Source organism: Tremella mesenterica (genome assembly GCF_000271645.1).
Source record: "Tremella mesenterica DSM 1558 unplaced genomic scaffold TREMEscaffold_11, whole genome shotgun sequence".
Taxonomy (NCBI): Eukaryota; Fungi; Basidiomycota; class Tremellomycetes; order Tremellales; family Tremellaceae; genus Tremella; species Tremella mesenterica.
Window position 1 is genome coordinate 474694 of NW_006711235.1, and position 23103 is coordinate 497796.

General features: G+C 46.1%; 6 protein-coding genes across 6 annotated transcripts; 3 read left to right on the forward strand and 3 right to left on the reverse strand.

The window, feature by feature from the left end:
- Positions 1-146: 146 nt before the first annotated feature.
- TREMEDRAFT_45287 (uncharacterized protein) lies at positions 147-5698 on the forward strand (the record flags this gene model as incomplete). Its single annotated transcript, XM_007006677.1, has 12 exons — positions 147-565; positions 928-978; positions 1146-2135; positions 2368-2392; positions 2447-2902; positions 3158-3270; positions 3503-3734; positions 3777-3827; positions 4012-4395; positions 4695-4882; positions 5218-5467; positions 5651-5698. Exons 1-12 carry the CDS (start codon positions 555-557, stop codon positions 5696-5698), a joined length of 2799 nt encoding a protein of 932 aa, XP_007006739.1. The 5' UTR covers positions 147-554.
- A 773-nt stretch (positions 5699-6471) lies between these two features.
- TREMEDRAFT_33832 (uncharacterized protein) lies at positions 6472-8276 on the reverse strand (the record flags this gene model as incomplete). The annotated part of the gene is made up of 10 exons (XM_007006634.1): positions 6472-6567; positions 6611-6629; positions 6676-6694; positions 6740-6923; positions 7032-7238; positions 7337-7409; positions 7457-7593; positions 7638-7751; positions 7832-7988; positions 8035-8276. The coding sequence occupies 10 exons, from the start codon at positions 8274-8276 to the stop codon at positions 6472-6474; spliced, it is 1248 nt and encodes a 415-aa protein (XP_007006696.1).
- A 470-nt stretch (positions 8277-8746) lies between these two features.
- TREMEDRAFT_64535 (uncharacterized protein) lies at positions 8747-11903 on the forward strand (the record flags this gene model as incomplete). Its single annotated transcript, XM_007006769.1, has 5 exons — positions 8747-8869; positions 8906-8970; positions 9261-9366; positions 9489-9944; positions 9990-11903. 5 exons carry the CDS (start codon positions 8747-8749, stop codon positions 11901-11903), a joined length of 2664 nt encoding a protein of 887 aa, XP_007006831.1.
- A 4823-nt stretch (positions 11904-16726) lies between these two features.
- On the reverse strand, positions 16727-17718 carry TREMEDRAFT_57559 (uncharacterized protein; the record flags this gene model as incomplete). The annotated part of the gene is made up of 2 exons (XM_007006690.1): positions 17501-17718; positions 16727-17262 (listed from the first exon to the last, which is right to left on the reverse strand). A coding segment is annotated over exon 2 (491 nt), but the record flags the coding sequence as incomplete, so codon positions are not given.
- A 524-nt stretch (positions 17719-18242) lies between these two features.
- On the forward strand, positions 18243-19748 carry TREMEDRAFT_69771 (uncharacterized protein; the record flags this gene model as incomplete). Its single annotated transcript, XM_007006861.1, has 5 exons — positions 18243-18312; positions 18357-18451; positions 18676-18814; positions 19314-19574; positions 19678-19748. 5 exons carry the CDS (start codon positions 18243-18245, stop codon positions 19746-19748), a joined length of 636 nt encoding a protein of 211 aa, XP_007006923.1.
- A 332-nt stretch (positions 19749-20080) lies between these two features.
- TREMEDRAFT_33875 (uncharacterized protein) lies at positions 20081-22613 on the reverse strand (the record flags this gene model as incomplete). The annotated part of the gene is made up of 8 exons (XM_007006638.1): positions 20081-21057; positions 21106-21298; positions 21343-21604; positions 21655-21922; positions 21973-22093; positions 22143-22241; positions 22296-22468; positions 22559-22613. The coding sequence occupies 8 exons, from the start codon at positions 22611-22613 to the stop codon at positions 20081-20083; spliced, it is 2148 nt and encodes a 715-aa protein (XP_007006700.1).
- Positions 22614-23103: the final 490 nt, after the last annotated feature.

Consider the following 23103-nt stretch of genomic DNA (forward strand, 5'->3'; position numbering starts at 1 on the left):
ATGATTTGGTCGCTGTTCATGTCTTGTTGCAGTCGAAAGTAGCGTTAGTATCAGAAAGATGCAAACATGCAAACATGCCTTCTTGATGCTCCCTCGGTTATTCATAGGTGCCACCCACGTTTACACCAATTACAACCACTTTCAACACATATCACTTCCATACACTACTTTCATACTTTCATCCGGAACTTGTCCCATCTCGTCAATAACAACACAAGCCATCTTCCGTACCCTGTACATGTGCTCGAGAAAGAGTACATGATCTTACCAAATCATACATCATTCCGTCCTCATCTCACGACTTGTCTAACCCCTTATCGTCCACTCGTACCTTATCGCTTTTCTCCATATCTGACCACTTCGGTGCTTTCCCTGCATTATACAAATTATCGCTCTCTCTATCTCATTTGAAGCCAGCGTACAAGAGGGAAGAAAGGGGAGAAGAGAACATCGCTCTTTTGACTCTTGGAAAAGGTGAAGAAAGTGAGATAGGGAGATATACAAGTAAAAGGTGGGATTGGAATTCTGACACACGACCGAAGAAAGGGACCAGGATGAAGTTTGGGTGAGTTCATATTTCTCCTTTTACTCTCATTCTCACCTCAAGATACTCAGTGTATCCCATGTGCATTATTTTATAAGATATGTATGTGTCCGTGACTTGTCCTTCCACTGAACACGGGGTTGCGCCAGTCATGGGATTCATAGAATTCTGATCATCTTTAACTCTTACATTCCTTCTAGTACGATGCTTCTCAACGTACATGTGCAGGGTGGGTACAAAACTTTATGTATTTCTTCAAGATATCCGTCAAGCTGCGAAATTGCTATCAACCTTTACTTCGCTAACCAGGTGACATGTGACTGGGAATGTTGGACTGCTGGAGGATATGGTGTGAACACGGGATTCTGAAGACTGACTTTCAGTACTCTCTTAGAGCTCAATAGTAACATTGAATGGTGGAATCATTATGTCGAGTAAGTCGAACCGTCAATCTCAACCTCATACGAATGTCTCTTTCTACTTATAATCCTCATCTTATCGTCAAGCACCTCGATCCCTCAAAGTATAATAGACAATTAAATTTGCAAGGCTTCCTTCCCTACATCAATTGTTGTCAAAGTTGAAGGTTTACTGACCTCAGCTACGACGCTCTCAAGAAACTCTTCCCTTCCAACCCTCTCGACCCCTCCTCTTATCTCTCCACCGTCACCGAGTCCACTTCCATTCTCCCCGTTCATCGGGGTGATAGTAAATATGCCACTCCTCCTGAGTTTCGCTCCGCTCTTGATCGTGAACGAGAAAAAGTATCTACCTTCTATCTATCCAAAATATCTGAACTCCACCGTTCATTGGAGCAATTAGAAGAAGAAATCGAATCTGAAGAAACTGCCGAATTGGTTGATGCAGATGACACTATAGCCGAGGTAAACGAAGATGGTGATGAAGCCCAAGCTATGCTAGGACCTCCAAGTCCCAGTATATCTCGAGCGAGAAAACAAGGTATCCTCAGTCGATTAGCACCAAACGGTACGATAATGGGACGAAGAAGAAGTTTATTAAATAAAGACGAAGCTGATGTAATGGAAGGTTTATCACGTGGTAGAAGTAGAAGTATTGGAACTTCAGGAAACGGCAATCAAAATCAATCATCCCCTTTACTTGAGGAAAATCAACTGATCACTACCGAAGAAGATTTATTGGGCTCTCCGATATTTCCAACGAAAGGGAAAGTCCCACCACCGAGAAATAGAGCAATGTCAGATCTCGAATCTTCTGATGCGGACATTGGTCGGGAAAGAAGATTATCAGTTTCGTCAGCTTCATCACATGGAGATGATTATGGTTGGCCTAGAAAAGCTTATGGGAGTTTGAAATTGGTTCCTATGGATAGATCGGCATTACCATCTTGGACACGAGAAGAATCGGAAAATGAACCAGGCACACCTTCGTCGTCGAGAAATGCGGGGGTTAGAGAGAAAAAAACGGTTTATATCTGGAGAGGGGACGGACATAGAGCACAGATGTTGAAGATACAATATAAGAAAAGGATTTCTGCACTTTGGTTGGAGGCTTATGGGTTGAAACAATATGTGGATCTGAATTTGACAGCATTTGAGAAGATTCTGAAGAAGTGAGTGACTTTACATTATCCAGTCTCTCCTTCCCTCTCTTTCTCTTCCTTAATATGGAGTTTGTCTATACACAACGCGGATGTTACAGAAGATTCGCGTCTTTTGCCTCAAATCCTCAGTTCTCTACACTTTGTAACGATTCTCGAAGGTCTACCTTGTTAGAAAGGAGAGATTTAGTACGGACCATAGTCGATAAAGTATGTTCATAAAGTACCTCACGCTGATTTTTAGATATGACAAGAATACCAGTTCCAAGGTAATCCTTTCCTCTTCCCCTTAACTAAGTATAAGCACCATTATTAACCGGCAGCTGAAAAACGACTACGTACCCAATATCGTCCTGACCTCTCGACCATGGGTCCAATCCGATCGAGACGATTTAGACAATCTGATCTCCCATATACTTCTTCTCTACCGTCGTATAGTCACTTCAGGTAACGAAGATCAAGCCAAAGATCAACTCCGAGCGCAACTCCGAGAGAAAGTAGTGGTGGATCGTGAAACCGTATGGTCTCAAATGGTTTCTGGTCATAGAGGACAAGGAATATTTAGGAGTATTGAACCTGATGAAGAATCAGTATTCAAACCTGATCCTACTCAGAGATCCGGTAAATATTTACCTGGATGGTTATCACGTAAGGTCGTGCTTTGTTTGTTGGCTTTGGGAGTGTTGGTTATCATCGTACAGACTCAACCGGTGGGAAGAGTGGAAGAGAGTAATTGTTTGGCTATGTTGTTGTTTTGTACTATTCTATGGGCTACAGAGGTGAGTAAACTTTCTTACTGGTAGTCTGCGCCATACTCTTTTACTCTCCTAACTATCCTTCTGTGTCGCTATCTCAAACTTAATCCGTTGATTTGGTCATCTGGATCCACTAAATTCGACCATCCATCACATTCGAACTTCCGACTGACTTGCCTGACATCACGACCTTTGTGAGGATGACGATGGGAATATGGCTATATGGCGAAAACGAATGCCTGGAAGGGAGAGGAGAATGGAGCGTCTACTCACAAACAGGCCATTCCCCTATTCGTCACTTCCCTAGCGGTCCCATTCCTAGTAGTAATCCTGCGTGTACTTCGTTCTTCAGATGGCGAAGATACTCGTCTTTCCGCTTCTGATGCTACCAAGTGAGTTTCGTACCACACTAACCATACCTTTCCGCATCTCCGCTCTCACAATTTTGTCTCTCATTCTACTCGGTCCCAGTAAAACCTACTTGCTGTCCATCTATTCCGTGATGTGCCATCCTCAATTATATTAACGCAGTGTTCACTTTGGTGATGCACATGAACATTGCCTTCCAGCAATCATGGGAGATGTGGATGAAGCGTCGAAGACTCAAGACTGACATTTCCCCAGATACATCTTCTCCCAAATGTTTTCACCCACCATCATGCTTCTCATTGGAGGTTTCACCATCGCTGCTGTATTGTCAAAAACCAGGTTAGACGTGATGACTGCCACTCGGATCCTAAACGCCGCAGGTACACGACCAAGTGTGGTTTTACTGGTCCTCATGTCCGTTGCGACATTTGCAAGTATGTGGATTAGTAATGTGGCCGCACCGACTTTATGTTATGCTTTGATCAAGGTTGGTGTCTCATGTCATTGATGGTTTACAGCTGATTAGTAGCCAATTCTCGACGAGCTGCATCCGAAGAGCATGTTTTCGAAATGTCTTATTGTGGGTTTAAAGATTCCCTTCTTCTTCTTTTCGTCCTCCAATTCTCACGAGTAATAATCTCTCTCATCTACTTGTCCGAACTGGAAATTCCTAACTGGAGTCGAAAGCATCTAATCCATCATCGCTGGTGGCTCCTTCAGAAACTTACACTTTCCACAAGATAGTCAATGGGCTCACTTGTCAGATCGCTATCGCTCTAGCATCCAACATAGGTGGTCAAGCATCTCCAATCTCATCACCTCAAAACCTCATAGCATTAGGATCCATGGATCCACCTCTCAGTTGGCCAGAATGGTTCGCCATTTCCATCCCAGTCAGTAGTATCTCCGTCATCGCCATTTGGGCGTTTTTACATTTAAACTATCGATGGGAGAACGATCTTCGGATCCCTAAAATGCGTAAAAATACAGATGCTTTGTCAAAAACTCATTATTTCGTATTGTTCATTTCGGCTTTGACCATTGGATTATGGTGTGCTGAGAAAAGTATGGAAGGGGTTGTAGGTGACATGGGTGTGATTGCTGTGATACCTTTATTAGCTTTCTTTGGGACTGGGATATTGTCTAAGGTTAGTGATATGTTCAACTCCTCGATTGGATTTCCCGGTACTGTCTCCCCGTCGAATCATCCGTTTTCATTCATCCTTGAAATCAGATTTAATCTCGGAACTCTCTCTCTTCGTTGCATCATTTCCTCTTGACAGTAGTATCTCCAATCACTCGCATCGTCAGTTGCTTGTTGTTACCTATTTCCGTTCGTTTCGTTTCTGAGCGGACTAAAGTTTTCTTGGGATAAGTTTGATCTTGATGATGATGAACTGCACCGTTCCCTCAATATTTCCGCTGAGAATACCCACTTACTTGATAGGAAGATTTTCATTCATTCCACTGGTCCATCGTCTTTCTCGCCATGGGTGGTATAGCACTCGGCAAAGCCACTTTGTCTTCTGGTTTATTAGATGATTTGGATCATATGCTGGAAGGTTTCGTCGAAGGGATGGGATTATACAGTATTTTGATCGTATTTTCCATTCTAGCTTTGGTCATTGCTACTTTGTAAGTCCCCTATCCTCAACCCTCTTTTTGCTTGTCGCTTTCCACTCTTTCATCCCTTCGACGTGCGCATATCTCTCCATGAACAGAACCTTCCTCCGAACGTACAAACCTCTCTGCGTCAACAAAACTATCTTTCAACCATACTTATTCTTCTTGACCAGTTCGATCTTTTCTCCTGCGCACAATCCACCCTCACTTCATGACAAATCTCGTCCATATCCTTCTGTTCAAACTCGATTGATGTCTGCAATCACCGGATCCAAGAAAGAACCGTAAACGTCATCGAGGAAGGAAGAGTGTTCATGAGAATAAAGGACCAAAGTCTAACATCTCAGTATATCACACACCATAGCAGCGGTACTATTAGTTCCAATAGCAACACGTATCGGTGACTCTCTCGACGAACCTCATCCGAAATTATTAATCATGGCAACGGCTTTGATTTGTTCAGCAGGTATGGGTTTACCAGTCTCTGGTTTCCCAAATATGACAGCTATTACCCAAGAGAATAAACTCGGTCAAAGGTTTATTGGAGCGATAGATTTCTTGAAGAATGGTGTACCTTCTTCTCTTTTGGCTACTTTTGTGAGTAATCGTTTTCACCCAATGATCATTTGTGTACCTTTCAATCATTAATTTTTGTATCTATCAAAGGTTCTTTTCCTCTTTTACAGAGATTTGGAATAACACTAACACTCATGTTTTCTTGCCCTTTTGACGTCTGAACTTTGGTGCGGTTGGAAGTGAAGGAGGAGTGCTGATGAGAAGGTAATTGTCACTATCGGGTATGGTATCATGAGGTCTTTAGGATTATGAGGAACGGATATGAGCTTTGATGATGCATGCTTTTACAACTCTAAAATACCACATGGTACAAATTTTGTCACCTCTCATCCCATTAGGCCGTACGGATCTCAATCGCCTTCTTCTCAGCGCATGCAGACTCAATCAACAGCCCGTCAGATTCAATGGAAGACATTGTACATTTCATCAACTGTAAGTACTGAGTATGGTAGTATTTTCATGTCCATGCATACCGAGATCAACCCCAGATCTAACTCATCAGATCTTCGCCTTGTCCTTGTTCCTGCTTAACTTCCCCATCTTGAACCCCTTCACGTCCTATCACTTCCCCATCTTCTGGTCCTTCACCCGTCTTGTCAACTTCCAACTTACCGTCCCCATCCAGAGCACCAGGTCGGACACTACTAGGTCCTCCCGAAGATGGTCGAGTATCTGATCGTGAAGACGCGTTGGGTGCTGGAGCTAGGAGGATCTTATCACCGGGTTGAACCAGTTGATCAGGTTCGTGGTTCAGTGCGGAGGGTTCAGCCACCAGGCTTCCGTTGGACAGTTGGATGAGGAGACCGTCATGTCCCTCGGTACTGATAGTGTCGGTGGGAGGGGGAAGGGAGACGGGTGTGCTGTCGTTCCGCTAGCACATTAGCACTTCACGATTGGCTCAATGAAGTGAAAGGAGAAATGGTGCATGAGAATCAAAGACTGACAGAAGGACGTCGACTTTGCTGCATGGCATTGACCACTCTTTGTCTCTCGATGATCCCGCCTACGCATAAGTAAGAGAACGATCACGGAGAGATTAACGCACGCATGACAGCTGCCGTCGCCCGTCGTTTCGCAGCTTTCTTAGAATGATTGTCTTCAAACCTATCCGTCTCGTCGATCTGTTGTTAGTAAAGCTCCAATACTCTGTGATCACGATCTCACGATCTCCTCGCCGATGATTCTGTTTCGTCAGCTGATTGTCATTCCGAGTTTTGGTTCCAGCTCACTCTTCTATCAAATCTTCCACTGGGTCATCAGCGGGTGTCAACTTCGATGTCAGACGACACTTACGACTGACAATGCCTAGCACACCACCTTTGTGCCCTGGATTCTCGCTGACAAGCAACAGATGTGCTCGACCAGTCTGGAAGTAGTCCAGTGCTTGGAAACAGTTGATCTCGGGCCTGGCTTCGGGAAGAGGGAGTAATGGGAATTTTGATATCGGCCAACAATCATCGGGGTCGTATGGTATCAACTGTGAGGTCAGTCATCACCTCTAGCCTTCTTGGATACTTACCAAAGGTCAGGATGTGAAAGGATAATTGGAATGGCGGAAAAGGTGTGAAGAATGACAGCGACTCACCCGCTTGACCAAAAGCATTCCAATAAAGTTGTCCGGCTGTTTTGGTTCATGAACAGGTATTCTCGAAAAGCCAGAGAGTAAGATTTGGTCTATCGCTTTGTGATCTAGGATCGTATCGGAAGACAAAGTCAGACAGTCCTTGATAGGGGTCATAATCTCATTCACTCGTTTGTCGTTGAGCGACAACACTCCGTTGAGAATAACAATCTTCGGGTCAGTGGTGTTCCATTCCTTTCCCCAGCAGCGAAGTGCATAGGTCCCAAGGCGGCAGACCAAAGAGACGTTGAAGAGCATGAACGCCTCACCTCGTCATCCCGCAAGGGTTCTTGACCTTCTCGGTGGAACTGTAAAAAGCTCTTCAGCTCGGCCTTTTTGTACCTGCATCAAGTCAGCTTCGAGCGAACCAAAGAAAAGAAGATGCTGACGTATGACCTTCCTCTCGTCCTAGCACATAATCCAGCAATTTGGCCGTGGGCCAAGCGATCGGTGAGAAGAGAATCATAAGACCCCATACTAGTGGTGCGCACGCCCCACCAATAGCCAGACCATATCGAACGCAGACCTGATGAGTCAGTACATGGCCAAGCTTGACAATTCAGGACTGACCGCTTGGGGAATGATCTCTCCGAAGATCACAATCATCGTGGTTGAGACCACCACCGCAGCCAGTCCACCACCGAGGACGTCATCGAGAAATATAGGTAGAGACTCATTGACGATCTCCTCGGGTCAGCTGTATTCATATCAGACACACAAGCCACAATGTGCGTCGACGTAGCTAGGGGAAACGCTTCACGTACGACATTGCCCAGGAGAAGCACAACCAGAACCCAATGTCGTCCCTTCTCCAGTAATCGTAAAACCTTGTGAGCCGCTTTTCTCTCCTTTGGATCGTCCGAGCTGGTGCTGAGTACTCTGAGGTTGAGATCGTCACTGCCCATCAGAGCCAGGGTTAGTCTTGGCAGGGTCAGCAAGCGCGGCAGAGAAAATGACCAACACATACCCTGCAAAGACACCACCGGCGAGGACAAGAGCAACAGAAAAACATAGCTTCCATACAAAGTTTGGTGAACCTGGTGGATCCTCTGGCTGTATAGGACCCTTGCCCGGAGAAGCTAAAGCGTTGTCGCCAAAAGCAGAGTAGGACCGGGAAAGAAGGCAAGGAGCTAGATGAAAGACTTTCGACAGTGAGATGATAGTGGGAATGGTAGAAGCTCCGCGCCTGAGTGGGTAGGCTGGGGGCATGCCTCGTGATGTAGGCAAGGGAGAGGTGAGGTGGTAAGGGAAGAAACAAGGAAGGGTATGTAGTGAGTAGTGGTCGGAGGGGAGGAAGGGAGGGGAAGGAGGGAGGGAGGTTGAAGATTGGCTATGACGCGTTTTCCCACGGTCGCTCCTCCTCCTTGTTTCCCCCACTCCCCCACTTTCCTCTCCCCCCACTCTCCCACTCTCTTACTCAAATTTGTTACTCTACCACTACTCTACTAGACCTTATCACTTATACCCTCCTATCCTAATGTCCCTTATCGCACCTTAACATGTCGTCCGGTAACTCACTCAGACAGTCTCTCATTCTACCACCGTCTCATCTGACCCTACCCGCTCAGACTACTGACCCTGCTCAACTCAAACTAAAACTCACCCCTCACGTTCTTTACCCCTTACCGCTCATTTCTCCTCACATAAACGGCAAGGGATTGGAAGAATGCTCCATGGTGATGCCGCCAGAAGGAAGCAAGATCGCTCTCAAGATCACCGTACACCCTGAAAATCTACATATGACCGACGTTCACGAAATCCGGGACAAGATCGAAGGACTCGTCAAGGATACTTTTGACAAGGTGAAGCGAAGACTTTGATATGGGCTGAAACAACAGGCAGCCGGCAGTATCGGAGCCACTACGGTCATTCAAGACGTAGAACATGATGAAGATGAAGCAAAGTATCGCTTAATCCCTTTATCTTACTCAATACAACCTACTACCCTGACAAACCTCATACCAATTGGACAACCAGTCGTCCATCTAACACAAATTGACTTGTCTCTTTCTTGGACTAGATGTCAAGTCACAAGAGTAGAAGAATCACATCATTCTCACTCTCACGCTCACTCTGCCTCTGACTCACCGACTCCCCTCTGGATGCCAGACTACATGATTTTGGATGATGATGACCAACATCCGTTGACTTTGGGTAAGTAGATATACCTCACCAGTCTCAGCTGACCCTGAGCGGATGTGCTGAACGCTTCGGAACGTACATCGGTGGAAATACCAACTTGGCTTGTGCGACAGGTCCAAGAAGGAATTACCAAGCTCATCAGAATGAATCTTATCAAGTGGGTTTGTCATCGTCATTCGAACTCTTGCTCACACTTCAGGCGTTTCCCGCTAATCTTCGATGCCGCGTTTCTCACGGCAAGCTTTCATTCATCATTCTTTCATCTACTGATCCCGACAGTATTTCCCTGCCATTAACCCAAGACCATCCCTATTCCACGCATGTACGACGTTCCTTCGTCTTGCCATGTCCCACCGTCCCGACTTTGCGGCGGAACTGTTGGAAACGATGATGGGATTAGATAATGCTATGGATTTGGAAGTGAAGGCACACGTGAACCTGGCTGCACACCTTCCACATTCTGTCAAGAAACGTCGGCTCGGTGCTCGACAAGCAGGAGGGATGTCTTCTCAAGTCCCGGATGCGTGTGTTCAGAATCATCCCGACTTATCCGATCCCGACGCTCGTGTGTCGATCTACATGACTGAGAGGGCGGAGTTTCTCCAGGATCTCGAGGCACAGCGAGAAGATCGGTTCGTTCGACGAATCTTAATAGATTCCTTGGGAAGCATAGGACGAGCAATGTGGAATAAAGCTAGAAATGGAAGAGGGAAGATGGCAGCTTGGAGAATCGCGGTGAGATATTTATGGTTGATGAATCTTGGTAAAGCTGACTGGTAGCTACAGCCCAGCGATCAGGGAATCATATCAAGAAGTGAAGAATCTTCGCAGAGATGCAGTCACGTACCTTCGAATACAGTCGCAGAGAGTGAAGAGTCACCCGACCGTACATGCTATCCTCCCGTGGGATCTCTCCTTGCCTCAGGCATGGACGAAGACGACTCAAGATCTATCCTTTCTATGGCAACTCGTCTGACAATAAATGCCGACGACTTGGACGAAGATCCACATTGCTTCTCTGTCCTGGAATCAAGCTACGAGCTCGACGATGACGTTCTCTCCGACGCTCCCGAAGAACTTTCAGGATCTCTGGACTTTGACCTTGTCGCTAAACACTCCAATTTAATCGACACTTTCCCCTATCACCCGACCCCTGCGTATCCTCATACTTCTATTCATACGTCTAGCTACTCATCTACCCCTCAAGATCCAATAAACTATCCATACACAGACCAACACCCATCAGCTTCTTATTCGACACCTCGCTTGTCTTACATTGACGAACATCAAGAGCTCTACGAGCGCCTCCGATCCCCACCTCTAGACCCGGACAGTTCGTTCGAATGGGCCGTCCCACAAACTCCATTAGACACAGACGATCTTGATATTGACATTATCCGTCCGACATCACCCTCGTCTGACACACTCGGATTTGTACAGGATTTCCGGTCCTTAGATGAGGACTGGTGGTATGATCAAGAACACCATGAGCTTCCTTTGGGAAAAGAAGTTGGGTCCGAATCGGATGATCTGGAATTGGAATCTGGAAATTTCTACCCTTCATTCTCTGTCTCACAGTTTGTCAACTCTACAACATTCTTTCTTGAAGAGCGGGATAGGCAATGGGAAGAGAGGTCGATATGTCCTGACGATATAGACGATGAGGGAGTACTGCAAGACGATGGAGTGACCCGAGAGGAAGAATCAATACTGGAGAATGACCAAGATGTGTCAGATACCGATGAGGATCGCATTTTAGATGCTCTGCCGGATGCATATCAGGACGAATGGGTTTGGGGGAAAGACGAGGTTTGGCAAGATCACCGATCAACAACAAGCTTTGAAATTGGTTGGAAGCAACATAAGAATCCACTTCAATACTATAATCACCCGAACTCACAGGAAGACATAAACTCAAAGAGCAACGAATGGGGGGAAAGTGGTGTCGAAGGAGAGGAAGATACGATTTTGAGTGATTCAGATGAAGGATTAGGAGATTATATCACTCCATATCATACAGATTTACCCAATGGGGTAATCCTCGAAGATGGACAAGGAGAAGGAATCGAAGATGAATTGTCAATGGGAGATGGGGAAGAAGAAGGAGGATATCATGATGAGATAGTATTGGGAGATGAAGATCAAGAAGGAGAATCTCATCATGAAGTATTATTGGAAGAGGAAGAGCAAGAAGGAAAAGTTTACAATGAAATATTATTGGACGAGGAAGATGAAGATGAAGAGGGATTGTTAGACAACTATGATTATTCACAAGAATACCAATATCATCATATTCACCAAGATTTACATACTCACGAGGTCGATTTCGATTGTGGTGTTCAAAATAATGATGAGGTTGATGACAATTACGATGTTGAAGATAGTAATGATGAGGTTGATGACGACTACCATGTTGAAGATAAGAATAAGGTGGATGACAAGTACGATGCTGAATACGATTACGAGGTTGATAACAATCACGATGTCCAAAATAACGATGAAGTTCAAGACAATAACCACAATGACAACCAAGTTCACGACGATTATCATGATCAAGTTGAAGATGATGTCGATATCACTCACCATGACCAACACCACGATGAACTGAACGAACGAAATCATTTTCTTCACCCTCAAGAAGTATACGATTACGAACATGAATACGATTATTCTCAAGAGTATTGGGGAACATGATTCATTCATAAGGATACCTACGATTATGAGTACGAGTACGAATACGAATGTCATCTTTGTAAGACATATTATGCATTCCATACTTACCTCCCCTACCTCTAATCTTCCTTTTCATCATAGACGATATTCTAGGATTGCATATTCCTCTCCACGTGCCACAAATGAACGTTATACCAAGAAGATGTTTTGACCCAGCTGGTTCGGTTGCTACGTAAGATACTATGGGTTTATTAAGGTGACAATTCCAGATCTTTGAGGAGGACCCAAAATAGAGATTGAGTGAATTGTGCGATCATTTTATAGTGGTCTTCAACCAAATTTAGACTTGCACTAAGTAAATCCGTGTAGATAGTCAGGAGGCACAGAAGATCCAGCAGAAAAACATGCATATTAACATAAATCATACTTTCAACCAGATGCTATGCTTTAAATTGTAAAAGAAAAGTGAAAATGCGAAGAAATGTTCATGGACGGTCGTCCACAAAGTTAAAAAAGTATATACAAGCAACAAGGTAATGATCATTATTCGTTTTTCATGTTTTTCTTATGGGAACATCTTTCTTCTCCCATGTTCCATCTTTGAGTTCGGACAAACTTATTGAGTCGTACATTCGATGTTCCTGCTTGTCGTACTGTTTGTTCATCACCAGTCTTCATGAAGATGGTATGTTCCTAAAACGTGGGTGTATCAGAGAGAAGAGGAGTTAACGAGATAGAGGATGATTGAAGTGAATTTGTGGGTTCGAATGAGGAAGGAGGATTGTTGGTCGAAATGTGGTTGGGTTGAGAGCTGAAAATATCAATTCGGGATGCAGCCCAATGATGAGTTGAATATCTGAGTGGAGGCCGATATTGGAGTGGAGTGACCAGGAGGCAAAACCATCAATTCACTACTTGACCAGCTTGAGCCTTCTTCCTCGGAGTACCTATACCAGACAACGAAACGTCTGTCCAATCACCAGACGATTCTCTCCAACTACTAGGTGGGGGAGAAGTACTAATCCTACTTTCTCTTTTTTTCCCAATATCATTCCCATCAGATAAAGGAACGAAACCTAATCTACTATTCCTCTGTTGTCTATCCGGATCGAGAGAAGAATGTCTTTGTCTGTTAACTTCAAGATTATATCCACTTGAACGTTTTTGTCTTGGAGATCCTGATGTGTCGTTATTATACGTATTGAATTGTGACGATGACGTATCCATGTTATGAGTACTTGAATGTCTTTGTCTTGAAGGTGTAGACGTAGACGTATCCAAATTATACGCACTCGATTGTCTTTGTCTAGGAGAACCTATTTCTGTATAAACCCCATTACGTGGAAAAGGTGGTGGACCAAATTCTCCTCCGAAAGCTGAATGAGCCGTTGGACCATAAGAATAACCGTAATTGTAATTCTGTTGCATAGGAAATCCAGGAGCATAAGGCATGGTCGTCATGGAAGGAAGTTGATAAGGCATGTTCATCGGATAAGGATATGGCATGGTGTATGGCATTGAAGAAAGATGTGAGGTGTATGGATTGACGGACGATGAAGATGGTGTAGGTTGAGAGGTCGAAACGGATGAAGCTCTTTCCCATTCTTCTTCACATTGACGAGCTGCTGCAGCCATGAAACTAGCTTGGAAATGTTGTTTCATCATAGCCCTGAAGGTCAACATTTGCCTATCAGATTCAAGTAAAATTTCAAAGCCCCTAATGGGACGAGGGATACCAAGTGGAGAAAGATCAGATGGGGTCAATTGGACGATAGATGGAAGTAAAGCAAGTGAAAGACACTCACAACATTGTGGCTTGATCATATGGCATGACTCCAGGTCCAGGCATTGGCATAGCCATCCCTTGCATCCCTCCCATTGTATCGTATTCATTGGGCCATTGAGACAAAGTGCTCGGTGGTCGCTGGAACGCATCGGTCGGCATTGTCCTTGAGCTAAGTCCGGACGCCTATAAGTCAGTCAAATGTTGCCTGATTGCTCTCAACATGCATCAAACTTCCTGCTGAAGGTTCAGTCACTCGCTGGATGAGTTGCATTCCCTCAAAGTCTCGTCCCCCACAAAGGACAAAGAAGAGAGAGGACTGTTCGCTCACCACTCGATCACGTCCTTCGATTCTTGACCCCCGCGGCGTATGCGGACCATAACCCGTCTGATCCCACTCGCCCGTGCCCGAATCCCTAGGAGTGATAGGATATCCAAGTTGACTATCCGCAGTAATCCCACTCTGACTCGAAGCGGGCGAGTGTTTTCTCGGATCATCCTTGTCCCTCTTTACCACGTTCCCCAAACCTCCTGTCCCGTTCCTGACGCCATTCATCACTGACGGGTTTGCAACTCGATCTACTCGAGACTTCGACATATCCGGAGGTAAGGCAATGGCGTTCCTAGATGGAGATCGTATGGGCATGGTGGTCTTGGGACTGATGCCTATAGCCGGACTTCGAGACCGAGGGGGCGGTGGTCGACTGGATGCTCGAAGACCAGGAGCTGGAGATGGAGAGGAGGATCTGGCAAATGAAGTAGGAGAAGTGACAATTGGTCCGAGGTCGAGTTTACTTGTCGATTTCGTCACCGACGACGACGTGCTCTTCTTGACTTGCAACGCCCTTGCTTGTTGACCTGTGGGCGGACTGATAGCATCGAGTACCAAAGAAGACCTCGAAGCACGTTCACGTAACACAATGAGAGGTTCATCATCACTGGAGTCACTTTCCACCGTCGTCGCTGCTCGTTTAGGAGGGAGAAGGTTCTGCTTACTTCGATCATTCAGGTCGATCACAGATTGAGTAGCACGGTTGGTGGCGCTTGATTCCACACCGAGACGTGGTGTCGGTCGACCCTTGACAGGTCCAGGCTGTCGAGGACCTAAAGGTCGCTTGATCATATCTTCAGAATCAGACATCGAACCCACAGAGCTTGCTCGCCTGTTTGTGATAGTGCTTCTCCGTGTACTTCTCGGAGCTGATGCTCTTGGGAAATTGGTGATTGTGGGTGCCGCGCTAGTTGTCGGTGACGCGGTGGTGGAATCGCTGACTGCTGACAGCGGCTGATCGGGAAGGGTGAGACCCTCCGAGCTGTCTTTGTCCGGAAATGCCAACCGGCCCAGATGAGGTCGATCGGGCCCACCCATCTTTTGTTCTCCCTGCGCTACATTTGCGAGTCTCTCAGCCAACGTCGTCCTCGGGGATGTTGCGGGATCGGGTGGAGGCGTTCTCGCCGGCTTGGGCTTCTGTGGTGTGACGGCGAATGCATTCATAGACTCGACGACGAACGCGGGATCAAAACCGTCATCTTGCTCTGAGTTGCTACTCCAGATACCTGACAGAATCCGTGGTCCTTGGAGTACTTTCTCTCTGAGAGTGGTCGCGATCCCGCTAGGAGAGGGTAAATTGATTCTGCTAGATGAGGCTTCGGCATGTGGGTTCGCCATAGCGAGAGGGGAATCGGGCATCTGGTCGGGGGGTAAAGGCAAGAGAATTGATGATGGCGTTTCGTCTCCTGGTTGCGGGAGATGGATAGGTTCAGGAGGGGGAGGAGGAAGGGAACTCCGAGGGCGAGTTTTGGGGGAAACACTGGAAGCAAAGGGGGAGGAAGATCGAGGACGAAGAAGTGGTGTAGAAACACGCTGAGGAGGGAAATAACTATCCGTATGACTCATCTTGTCACCAGTCGATGTCGCGCTCATGCTCGAGGGACTCGCCATAAGTCCCTCGAGAGGCAACATCTCCCTAAGTGTTTCATCTGGTGGTGGTGACGTTCGAGTAGTGGTAGCACTTTTCACGACGAAACCTCCACTGAGGTTCCGCTGGTGTCGGACTACGTTGAAAATGATTCCGGAGCTGGGCGAAGTAGCTCTCGGTGGTTCTTCATCTCTTGGGTTCATACTGGACAGTGATAGTGCGCTGGAATTTGCATGATTCTCTTCTCCTCGCCTCATGGCTAAAAGACCTAAGGGAACGTCGTCTACATCCACCAAAGGCGCATGTCCATGCTCACTCATAGCCTGGCGACCCTCACTAGGTCTACGAATGCCTTTCCGGAACGCAGCGGCTGTGATTTTGTTGTAGGATACGTCATCCCCGACTGACGAACAGGCGAGACTTGGAGGTCGGGAGGGACTCGGCCGTGCAGGTCTTGGGCCGGAAAGTTGGAATGAGCTCGGTGGATGAGGGACAGCGTTCGCAGGGGCTTCCGACGTCTTGATTACGGGTGAAAAGTCTGGGACATCTACGGAGATGATTGAATTGCGTTGTATGTGAGGCATATTGGCGCCTAAACCATCGTCGGCTTGACTGGCACCGGAAATGTGACGAAAGCCTTTGAGTTGGAAAGAGCTATCTGCCATCGCGGGGTCGAGGTCGCCTTGGATGATAGAGGCACGCGAAGCGGTGCGGTGGAATGGATTCTGAAACAGTGTTGAAGAGATTCGACGGACAGGCGGAGGACGGGCGATGTCGAGACTCGGAGAGGGATGACGTTCGAGAGTATCAGGAAAGGCTGTAGACGATGGTCGATCTCGAAGATCAGCCGACTGGGCGGATACTTTGCGAGGGGTAGGCGAGTCAGACTGTATGGTAAGACACGATTCATTTATAGATATGTAACTCCTCAGATAGGATCTCAGGATCGACATGTTATGGTGAGAGTGAATATACCCACCCTGTCAACATCCAACTCTGATCTCGCCTTTCTCTTACCCTTCCAAAACTTCTTCTTATCCCCTTCAGGGCTTTCGAGAAGTTCCAAAGGATCGTCCCCTTGTGTAGACCCTAAGGTCTCCATCGACACATCAGCGATACCGGTCTCCGCGGAAGATACCTTTGGTGATTCTTTCACCGCCTCTGAAAGATGTCTGACCATGTCATCGGAAGCTAGATCCAGCCAGCCCTCTTCCGAATGCGCTTCATTCGCCAAGACACTTTTGGCAGGACTGATCACCTGACCTTCGAATTCTAGCTTTCCCAAGATCCCACCTTCTTTCTTGAATTCCCCCGAACGGACTTTTTCTTTTCTTTTTCCTGTTATTGATATCTCCGGTATACCCAGAGTCGAGCTGGCGCGAGGTCTGGCGGGTGCGGGGGAAAGGCGTGAGGTGGCAGCGCTGACAGTGTGAACATTTCGAGCTGAACTGTGACGTTCCTGCGGACTCGGAGGTGCAAGTAGAGGGGAAGGTAGTGGATGTTCTTTTTTGGACCAAGGGGTTTTGATTTTGCGGGAGATAATAGATGACGATGAAGGGGAGAGGGGAAGTGGACGAGAAAGGGTAGAGGGAGAAGATGAAGGACCTGGTGAATCAGGATTTAGGGGAGGGGTAGATGGACGTTTAGTTCGGAGACGGGTGAAGAGACCCATATTCTACTGACTATCAGTATGTTCTAAGCAAGAATGAGAGAACATGTGTGTGAGGATATATATATATCGAAGATGAGACGAGACGAGAGGAGGGGAAGGATGACAAGACAAAGGAAAGGAAATCGGGTGACCGGATAGAGTTGTAAAAAGTCAGGCGCGGAGTAGAAGTACCTCTCCCGCATGTCAAGGATCAAAGGGATCGTTAGTGTGAAAGGGGTGTAGGAATCAAAGACATGATGCTGACCTTTGATATGAGTCATGTGATAGGGTAAATATCAAGGAGTTGTAGAAGTTTGTATGACGCTGGTCATTGAAAAGTGGATCGGAACGTTGGAGTGGTCTCAAGATGCGAAGCAATGCAGTCGTGTATCGTCAAGTCGTGAGGTAGTCGTCGAGCGTCGTGGTGATAAGAGATGACTGTCTGTAGAGAGGTAAGAGGTAAGAGGTGAAGAGAAGAGAGAGGATATGGTGGTAGTGAGGATGTTGACAGGAGTGAGGGTGACGAAGGTGTGAAAGGTGGGTGAATATGGGCGTGCAACATCATTACAACATGCACCGTAGGGGGCTACTCTATCGCTCATTAGGATTTATCAGACCAGCCATTAGTAAACCGCTTTCTGATGTGATTAGTAAAATGGCTAATACCTTTGCCGCAAATGGCAAAGTGAAAGGTAAATGTGCCTGAAAGCGGCACACGCCGATAACGGCCGGTCTGTAAGACCAACTCTAAAACAAGACGTCATACTAATCTTTTGACATGTTTCTTGCCTCTTGACTCTCTAAGAACTAACTCAAAGTACTTATCTCCCTCTATCATCTCAGCCATCCTCTCGCCATTCCACTGCAAGCCTTTCTCATTCATCGTGTGAGAATACTACATATACTGACATGTTCACTCGATCACTGACCTCGCACTCACTACTTACTTTCCATCCACCTCGCCTTGGTCTCTTTCCCCATCTCCGACACTTTGTCAAGGATCCACGATGAGCCTCGGTCATCTTCTCTCTTGTTTCTTACTCTTCGCAGCTACAGTGCTACTTCTCATTGCTACCCGTCAGTTTCCTACAATACGTATGAGCTACGTGACTGAGAAATAGTCACAGCACCTATCTGGCACACGATCGGTTTTTTGACAGTCCGTAATGCAGGGGTCCAATCGGTTTTTGGGACGTTTGGATATTGTTTATCAGGGGTATGTTCAATCAATTCCTTCCAACATCCTCACATGTCTTCATTTACCGTCTCAACTATATCAAACTTCTATGGTCATATCACTCATAAATGTCAAGTTTCATATTCCCACTCACAACACAACACGGACAAAGCCATCATGTCCCATTTGTCCCAGCAGCTCGAAACGAGGCCTATGACTCTTCACTAAAGGGTAAATGGTTTGACAGACTAGCTGATGGATAGGGCCCAAATGACGGGTGTTCAAACACCGCCTTAGGCTATGACATAGCTTCCATATCTGGCGCCGTTTCAGATTACACTTACATCAATAATCATCTGGATGATGTCACAAAAGCTTTAATCTTACATCCTATAGCGTGTGGTGAGTCTTTTCCGTCTTATCAACGCTCCATCGTTTCAGTTCCCCTATCAATCAGACACCAATCCTCCAAAAATGAGATTATTTGCACCAACACATCTCGAATCACCCTCTCACATCCCAACAGCCTATTCACACATGATCAACCCAATCCTCACTTCAAGACGCTGAATTGGCTCCTTGATATCAAAATAAGGATGAGCGTATCACCGTTCTCTCACGAGATACACTATCTTGATAGAAGCAAGAGGATCCGAAGGGTCATAGGGACATTGTCATAAAGGACAGCAGAAGGAGTCAAGGATAAGAAGATTCAAAGATACAAAGTTAGGAGGATAGAGTCATAAAGGACAGCAGAAGGAGTCGAGGATAAGAAGATTCAAAGATACAAAGTTAGGAGGATAGAAGGATACAAAGATAAGAAGATACAAAGATACAAAGATAGGAGGACGAAAGGACAGAAAGATAAAGACGACATGTGGAAAACTTTACTAATTTATAGGTTTATCAACAATCACATTCCTTACAACTCTCATATCTCATCGAACAAGTTTCCTAATCTCATCTTTCTTTTCCATATCAACCTTCATCGTAACCTTCGTAGTGATGATAATCGACTTTGTTTTATTCGGTATGATCAAATATGAAATCCGACATAATACAACTGGTACTGCTGACTACTCCACCGGCGTGTGGTTAGTATTATCTTCCACCATCGTATTATTCTTTTCCACTTTCATTTTGATATTCGAATTCTTCCTTGGTCGGAGGAAGAAGGCTACAGAGAGAGAAATGAGAAGTAAATCGGAAATGTACATCACTCCTGTAACTTCTATTGGAACGGGGAGTGTTTATGATGAGAATAGAAATGGGATGGGGTATGATCATGGATCGATCATTTCTGAAAGAGGGATTACGGAGCCTGAACCTGCTGTGATTTCTGATAATGGGAGATGGTATAATATTAGAAAACAACGTGTTGTTTAATATATTCTTGTAGGATGGTAAGGGGAGGAGGGTGATCTTACAGTAGTTTTATTTTGACTTGGGACTTTGAGGCATATAATGCAGGGGGTTTCGTTTTGATAACTGAGGAGGTTACACAGTATGAGTAGAGCTGTCGAATAGGTTACAGGTTCTCCACTTCACCGTAATGAGGACTCGGCAGAGCCTTAATGCTCCAAGTGTGTTATAAGGGGGAGGGGGGTATTATGTGAATAGTATCCGGACGTAAATCGTCAACCAATGCATCATACATCAACGAAAATGCTACAACTCAATCAATAACGCTTCTTTGGGAGCTTCCGGTGTTGGAAGATCTTGAGGAGCATCTGGGAAAGCAGGTGGAGCAGAAGGGAAAGACGAAGCCGAGTAGACATGAGGTTGATATCCGTTCATTTGGGGAGATGGTTGCCATCCGTTGGCTACCTGTGAGGAGGGTTCGGAAGGACGTCGAGGTTGCAGTTGATATGGCTGAGAAGGTTGAGTCTGTTGTTGTTGTTGTTGAAGTGGAGGTTGCGGTTGTAATTGAGGAGGATGATATTGAGCCTGCAGTTGTGGAGGTTGTGATTGAGGAAGGTATGATTGTGTAGACTGAAACTGAGGTTGAGAGTGGTATTGTTGTGGAGGCTGTGATTGGAGTTGAGAGAGGTATTGTTGAGTTGTAGGAGACGAGATTTGTGCATTTGAAGAAGAATAAGAAGCACTTCTTTGAATTGGTAATGGTGATTTACTACTTTGGGGAGAAGCAGAAGGATGAGATGTAATATCTACCGGAGGTGCAGATACTTCTTGCGTTACAGACGGTACTGAATAACCTTGAACTGAATTAACTGATACTTGTCTCTGAAGATTCGTTTGATCATTGTGAAGCGATTGAACGGGAACAGCTTGTTGTGATGTTTGAACAGGTTCCGAATTGTATGTATACGCCTTAGGAGCCATTTGTGGTTGAAAAGGTTGATACGAAGTCATCATATTGGGCATATTCGGATACAAACCGTTTGATTGAGATGGTAATGATTGATAAGCCGCTTGTTGAGGTGGTGCATAGGAATACGATGAAGTCGCTTGTGATTGAGGGTTATAACCATATTGTGGAGCGTATTGAGGATTATAATATTGTTGATATCTCTTATGTTGCTCTTCTTGTAGTTTCCTAGCGGCGTAGGCTTGTTGACCATCAAGGATTTGTCCGTACAACGTAATGGCTTGAGATAATTTATCTTGCATCTCCATGAGCATTTCTATCATGTCAGCTGGTTTATATCATGTTCAACAAGGAGTAAACGCACGTTGTTTTGTAGTCTTCTCCTCTGCATTTCTTTGCAATTTCCCACCGAGAGCATAGGCTTGTTCATATAATACATGAGCTTGGGGAAACCGTCGCAAGTCCCTTTCCCCATACGCAGCCATCTGTTCCAATGTGTTGGAGAATGTCAATATCGTTTCTGTTTCTCTTGTAGTCAGATCGAACGTTGGTAATGGCTTGATAATCAGCACTCCGCGTCTTTGAAATCGACAAGACTCACTTTGTACTCCGGCTCGTCCAATCCGATCGGTGCACTAGGTCTAGCTTCCATATCTCTCAAACTCGCCTCAATAGCCAAACGTAGTTGCTCGTCATCATCATCCGCCGCCGCCTTCCCACTCCTTCGAGCTATGGGAGGTTCAGATCCGACTAATCGTCCTCCCCCGTGACTCTCCGCTAGAGACAGCTCGATGGCTCTTTGAAGATCCGCATCGAGATCCTCTCGTGTTCGAGGAGTTCGACCAGGAACCGTAGGTGGTGGTCTACGACGTCAGCATGAACTGAAGCATAGCACGATACCGACTGGACTGACCCGTTTGGCTTGCCACTTTGCCCTTTAACCCAGCAACTTTCACATACTCTGACTGGTTCGACGATTCCGTATCTAGGCAAAGGCATGCTGCGACTGGAGCATGCTTGATCGTACACCAACCCACAATTTCGACAATGGTGTTTTCTGTTGGTAAATGTGAAAGCAGACCGACAGCGCATGCAAACATCCGAGTCAACCCAAGCGGGCGCGGTGGTCGTTTCGAGCAGATTGGCAGGTTGAGCATCGGGTGGCGGGGGAAATTTGATACCTATAAAGCTTAGTCAGATGACCTCCATAAGGATTGACAATCAAGCTCACCACTGTTCTTCATCTCGTTGTATTTATCCACCACAAAGCTGAGCTCCTTCTTGGACATGAACGCAATGGCCCAAGATTGAAACATTCTCAAAGCCATTTGTTTCACTTCTGGACTGGGTCCCTGCACCCTTTAGCTTCTCTTGCCACATGAAAGGAGAGCAAGGACTTACAGGTTGTTCGATGACTGCAGATATTTCATCAACGAACTCTTTACTTGCAATCTCGGCAAGAAAGTGATCACCGCCGTTCTTGATGCAGGTGTCGATGAGCTGATCAGAGTCAGCAAACGTGTTGCAGAGACGGAGTATGAGATGGGCACTGACCGACAAGGCATACATCTGAACTCTTCCGTTCTTACTACCCACTCGTCGTTTGAGACTCTGCATGGCAGGCTTTGGTTGTACTGCCTTCGACCGGATCATGTCGGTGATCTCCAAAGCGGTGGCCATGTCTTCTGATTGGGGGTAAGGGAGGTTGAGGGGGGAGCATGCCTTTTCTGAGGATGAGCTAGTCGGTCACATTGCTACTGGAGAGTGATGTGAGGGGGGATTGCAGGAGTGAAAGACAATGGAAAGTGATGACTCACCGACTAGTTCTTCATACTGGGCGGGTACGGCTGAGCCCCAACCGAGCCACGACATACTGACCAGGGAAGGAAGGGGAGCGCTGTATTCAGAAAGATAAGGATTATTGAGTGGTTCGAGATACAGAAGATGAGCGTTGGAAGGATTCTGATGATAGATGAAGAAGATGAATGCGAGATATAAAGTAGTGAAGAGAAGAGAAGCAGGTAGAGTGAGTATGTAGTAGTACTTAGGTGTGACGAGGAGAAGCGTGAGCGTGACACATTAAGCGCTGCCGTGGTTTCAATTCCGCCACATTCGGTAATACGTACGGCATTAGGATGTTACCGCAGTGGCAATCGTTTTCTGCTTTGCTACCCACGCTCTCTGTCAAAACATCCCCCTTCTCTATCTCTTTCTACACTCAAAAGTCACAAAGCTGTCCATTTTGGGCAGGACAGTGACCACAGGCGCCCATCACTGTTCGACAGCGGTTTACATCAACCTCTGATACATCGACCCCGTTTAGGCGCCGATTGCTCGACTTTGAGCAGGTTCAACCCCAGCC